The sequence below is a fragment of the Epinephelus fuscoguttatus genome, linkage group LG10 (genome assembly GCF_011397635.1).
Source record: "Epinephelus fuscoguttatus linkage group LG10, E.fuscoguttatus.final_Chr_v1".
NCBI lineage: Eukaryota > Metazoa > Chordata > Actinopteri > Perciformes > Serranidae > Epinephelus > Epinephelus fuscoguttatus.
The window spans coordinates 18695225-18701260 of NC_064761.1; the positions used below are offsets into that span (position 1 = coordinate 18695225).

Below are 6036 nucleotides of genomic sequence, written 5' to 3' on the forward strand. Positions count from 1 at the left end.
TAAATGTTTCTTTACATCACATCATTCATACAAAAACATCACATTCTGTAGTATGATGTAACTGAGGCACTTCTCAGAGACTCCGAACATCATTTCTTCAAAAGGCTTTTGCTCTGAAGTGCATCTAACGTGATCTGGACTGACATTACAGACACTAATACATTGTACAACCGTGTGTGTGTTTGTCCAGAGGGAGAACCGTCGTCTTCAGGAAGCCAGTATGCGACTGGAGCAGGAGAATGACGACTTGGCCCATGAGCTGGTCACAAGCAAGATTGCCCTTCGGAACGACCTCGATCAGGTAACGCAGCAGCTCCACAGGACGTTGTCAAACCCACACATATAGTTTGCTTACTATGTTTCAAGCTGATATGGTAGTTTGCTGGATTGTAGCTTCTCTCCTGGCACATGAAAAAAAGGATCAACATGAGCAAGGCTAGGATGGGGGGCTATGACACGCCATACTATGCAAGAATTGTTGGCAACCGTTTGTAAACAGAGTCGCCAGCGAAAGTGAAAGTGATAGCCAACCCCAGAGGTGCTATGTTTTTTGTTGTTTTGTTTGGGTTTTTTTTTTTTTTTTTTTTGGCCCTGGGTCAGCGATTTTCAGTGCTTCCTTCCTGCATGCTGCTTACATTCTGAGACCATGGTTGCTGCCTTTTATAAAGTCCCGACCTCACCTGCGTCCTGTGTCCAGGAATGTCCTCAACATCGCAAAGCGAGAAGAAAAGAAGAAAATACAAGCAGAGAGCAGAGTCTCTGCAGATAAATACACCACCACACACTTCTACTGGGTCATAAGAGATGGTTGAGACCAAACAACTCACTACATCAGTATACCTCTGCGGCCACACTGGACAGTTCTCAGTGTGACTCTCTAGAACTTTAATGAGTCAATATTAAAGATCATAAAGGTGCAGATGTTCCAGTGCTGCATTTGAATGTGTGTGTGCCTTCTGGTGGCTGTGTGGAAATGGCACTGCATTACAGTTGCAGATTTGGTATTAAATGAAAGGTCTGTGCGTGTTATTGTGTATTTGTGCACTCAGGCAGAAGACAAGGCCGATGTTTTGAACAAAGAGCTGCTGAGCACCAAGCAACGCCTGGTGGAGACGGAGGAGGAGAAGAGACGACAGGAGGAGGAGACGGCGCAGGTAACACCTGCCCTCGGTTTACAGTCACAAAAGAAAACAGATATTTGACCAAATTATTGTGCGGCAACTAGGACTACTATGTGATATGCCATAACCTGGTTGGATATCGGGATAACGATATTTCATGCAGTGAATGCATTTCTGTCTTTCTGGTACTTGAGCATTCAACTGAACACAAAAGGCACCCATAAATAAAGTGATACATAAATACATAAAATGTTTGTCCTGTCAATTTGGCTTAATGGCAACACTGTGTTTGACTGTCTACTGAATGGCACAATTAGTAATCATTGAGTTAAATCAGTTTCAGTCAGTGACCGAAGAAAATGCATCAGCAGATGGCTTTTAATGGCTATAAGTCACCTTGTTAACACAAAATGAGTGTCCTAGGCAGTTAAAACAGAAATCCAGCAGAGTTGCCTATAAAATAGGTAATATAATCACCATTTTAAATGATACTTGGTAGTTGTGTAATTAGTGTTAATCAGCAGCTCAATTACACCCCAACAAAATGTATGACCTCTATGTTTTTAACATTTAGTGTATCTTTAAACTCATATTTCCTGTGAGCGGTGGTTATTATTGATCACTGAAATGGCGAATATCGCTAATTATTATGCTTAAAGAGAAACTGATGCAGAACGCTATTTACATCATAACTTTAAAAGTCTCCCCAGTGGATGTGTGAGTGTTATTATTTCTTTCCAAAGGTATTTTATCACCCTTACATTTGCATATGTATTTAGCATTATGTTACAGTGTCATGTCAGCTCACCTTACTCATTAATTTATGATTTATGTTTTTGTCATCTTGTTTTCTTCTCCCAGCTGAAGGAAGTGTTCAGGAGGGAGCTAGAAAAAGCAGAGCTGGAGATCAAGAAAACCACAGCAATCATAGCTGAATACAAACAGGTTGGATAGTTTTAATGATCTAAATCCATCTGCTATATTTAAAATGAAAAAAGGCATAAAAAGAATACTCTTATTTGCTCATTTACAGCCAGTACATTGGACTATTTACCTTTCATGTATTATTCACACTTTGCAACTGTTTTCAGAGTGTTAAATAAGTAAAGGTGATATAAGTAGTAGTAAATGACCTTTGTACTTTAATTAAAAGTAACATATCAGTTCAGAGTAAAGTAGTTCATTGCAGCATCCAAAACATGTAGTATTGTTTTAATTGTATTTGTATAATTTAGTAAACATCCTTTGCTGCTACAGTAATTGTTTACACAGAGTTACTCGGTAATAAAGTTTGAACTACATATAAGGTGAAGCTCAGTATTAATATGAGGAGATGTGTCAGTGTGAAAAGAGTTTTTTGATGGATGGGATGTTACTGCTCAATTGACTTTTTTTGGAGACAACATAAAAAATCTTAACTGTGTCATCTCTTACACTTCCTCTGTATGTTTCAGATCTGCTCCCAGCTGAGCACCAGGCTGGAAAAACAGCAGGCAGCAACAAAAGAAGAGCTGGACATCGTCAGGGTGAGATTACACTGCTGAAAGCATAGTTCAGATTAGGGATCGACCGATATGTTTTTTTCAGAGCTGATGCCAATACACATTATTATGAAACAGAGATACCGATAGCCGATATTTACAGCCGATATATGTCTGCTGTAAAAATCATAGTTGACACAGAATAAAAAAAAATAAACACTGACAAAGAAACACTAGAGGCAAGATAAAAACTCAGAATAAAGAATGAAATTTTAGATCTTTCAATAAATAGGAAAATAAATTAGTTAAAATAAATAAATAAGTAATGAAGTTGAATATGCCAGCTAAATAAATGCAGATTAATAAAAATAAATAAAAAATGAATACACAATAATCATAAATGCAAAATTCAAAAAAATAAAATGAAAAACAATAAAATAATAATAATAATGATAATAATAATAATAAAATAAAATAAAATAAAATAAAGGAGAGCTCAATTAAAAGCCAGGCTAAAAAGGTAGGTCTTGAGTTTGCTTTTAAGAGCCTACAGTGGTATGTGCAGGCATTGAGAAGCATGCCAGGGGCAAAACAGCACAGCTAAGGAAAACAAAACTGTATATCGTCATATCGGTGGAAAAAAAATCACTTTTACCGATAACACTAAAAATTTAGGATATCGTCCCCGATAATCGGCCAGGCCAATTATCTGTCGACCCCTAATTCAGATTTTATGAAGTGGGGTTGTGTGAGGTATTTATTCAGAGTCAGTGTGATGGATTAGTACCACCACGGAGGCTAACTGATATACTACTGTGGACTGGAGCAGCAGAAAAACTTAAAAAAAAATAATCAGTATCTGTTTAAGTGTAAGTTATATTTAGAATATTGTCACTGCTTTACCTTGCCTCTTTCAGATGGGTAACTGAAGATGTTATATTGCTCTCTTCCTTTGACAAAAACACTAGTTACTGATCTACCGCTGCCTTGATCGGTTATTTGTGTGATTGTGTAAAACTGGTGAAGCCAAACTAACCCTTTAAAGTCACACAAAAACGCAAACTAACTTAACTGATGGAGGCAGCGGTAGACCAGCAGCTGCTGTGTTCTGTAAGGTACAACTACTGTTTTCTTCAATGTAGTCTGTTAGCTTTGTAGAGAGCGATATAACAGCTTCAGTTCCCCCAACGGAAAACGCTGTCTGCATCAAAGTAAAGCTATGAGAATATTCTCAATATAGCGTCCACCTAAATCAATATTGGTTTTTTTAGGTGGCTAAAGCTTTTGCTACTGCCCCCCATCTACAGCAGCACATTGCTTAGCTTCCGTGGCGATACTCCTGCCTGCTCCAAACTGGGAGAATGCCAACCGCCCTCCACTGTAGTTAATACACTGACTATGGAAAAGTCCCTCATACAACCCCACTTAAATACTAGAACTATCCCTTTAATGAACAGCTACTGTAGAAGGTAGCAGAAGCATGTTAGGAGACTTTCAAACTGTTAACTAAAGCTACAATATGTTGTATCAGAGACTGGTCTGTGTTTTGGTTCAGTCAAGACAAGCCCAGGTTGGTACATTATCACACACCCATAAAGAACCACCAGCTTGTTTAGCCCTTCTTCAGATGTGATGTTGCTCTTTGTGGGTGTGGCAGTACATCACTGCAGGCCTGGAAAAAGTTCAGGACATTATTCTAATGTAGTGTTTTGCTCCTTGAAACAGGAAGTAGAGGCGGGATACAACACAGGGAGGGAACAATCGAAAGTATTCAGGGGAGGAATACTGTATATGTCAGTGTTATTGTCTCACTTCCTCTCATGTCTGAGATTTACTACAGAACCCTACCTATGGTAACAGGGCACTACAGCAGCTATGAGCAGTTAATTTAAAGATTTACATTTTATTTATGTAGCTGACCCTTTTTTTCAGAGTGACTTACGATGGGTGCATTCCAACAGCTGGTTACAACCCCAATCATGAATTTTTAAAAAAAAAACATTATCTTAAATTATTTATCTAAAATAAAACTGTTTTTAATGTATCCACGTGTCTATACAGTATGTTCACCCACCAGCCTCTGCTAACAGACGTGTGTGTTTGTGTACCCGTACAGAGTAAAGTAATGGGATGTGACCACTGTAAGGACCTGTTTACAACCCTGGGGTCCCTCCAGGCTTCGTCCCCGGGCAGGGACAAGACATCCACCGAACCGCTGGACGAGGAGAAGGACGGACTGAAGGAGCAGCTGAGACAACTGGAGCTGGAGCTGGCACAGACCAAACTGCAACTGGTGGAGGCCAAGTGCCGCATCCAGGTCAGCAGCACCAGGAACAGTGGTGTCAATAACTCTGATAACACCTGCTGCAGAGATGCAGGATGATATACTAAGACTGTAGGAGTCCTCTTACAGAAATAGATATAAGCTAAACTACTATAAAGGTCTAAGTCAGTATCACAAAGAAAACACGTATTTTACTGTAGCTATTATTAACATAACTGAGTTTACTGCACATTCAGCACTTTATTACCTTATTACTGCAGTTTAGGTATTTTCTTTGTCTGCTCATAACACAACAAAGGTAGAACAAGGTCCACTGTGTAGGATTTAGGGGCATCTATTGGCACAAATAGAATATCTCAGTCATAACTTTGTTTTTATTAGTTTCTAATCACCTGAAAATAAGAATTGTTGTGTTTTTGTAACCTTAGAAAGAGCCGTTTACATCGACATACAGAGCAGGTCCTCTCCAACAGAGTCCACCTCGAACGGAAAAATCTACCACTTGATCCAGATAGTGCTATTAGCATTTACACATCAGCCACTGAGTTCTGCAACTTAATCACTAGATATCTCTAAATCCTTTAAGCACAACAGTGATTTTAGCTAAATGCTAATGTCATCATGCTAACAGTGACAATGTAAACATGCTTATATTTAGCAGGTGCATTTATCAGCATCTTAATTTATCTCAGTGCACTGTATAAGCATGCTAACTTTTGCTAATTAGCCCAATACACAAAGTAGAGCTGAGACTGATGGTGATGTTATTGGTTTTGTGGGAATTTGGTAATAAACCAAAGTATTAGACAGATCCAAATGTTGACCTGTTAATGAGGCGAGACGAATAATTAAGGGATCAAAGTTTATTACAGTTAATCCTGAAGAGGACATTGATATCTGTATCTAGTTTTGTGGCAATCCATCAAATATTTGTCAAGACATTTCACTGAAAAACAAAAATAACTCTATAACCTTCAAAAACATGATAAAGATGTGAGACAGTGCATATAGAAGCAGCTGAGCCCGGTCCAATAGAAAAGTACAATAGTGAATATGACACTGCTAGAAGACAGTTCCCTTAGTGCATTAGAAAGACTGTTGATAATTTGGCTGCAAATTTGAATAGTCAGTTTTCGTAAACCATTCCTTT

The 6036-nt window shown here is 38.6% G+C and overlaps 1 protein-coding gene across 3 annotated transcripts in view; it reads left to right on the forward strand.

The window, feature by feature from the left end:
• The window catches only part of rabgap1l (RAB GTPase activating protein 1-like), a 135307-nt gene that overhangs the window by 125828 nt on the left and 3443 nt on the right, over nt 1-6036 (forward strand). For all 3 annotated transcript variants that reach the window (XM_049589036.1, XM_049589037.1, XM_049589038.1), the window contains 5 exons: nt 191-301; nt 1050-1154; nt 1983-2066; nt 2576-2647; nt 4719-4919. In XM_049589036.1, the coding sequence (XP_049444993.1) occupies nt 191-301; nt 1050-1154; nt 1983-2066; nt 2576-2647; nt 4719-4919 (573 nt within the window). The remainder of the gene's footprint in view (nt 1-190; nt 302-1049; nt 1155-1982; nt 2067-2575; nt 2648-4718; nt 4920-6036) is intronic.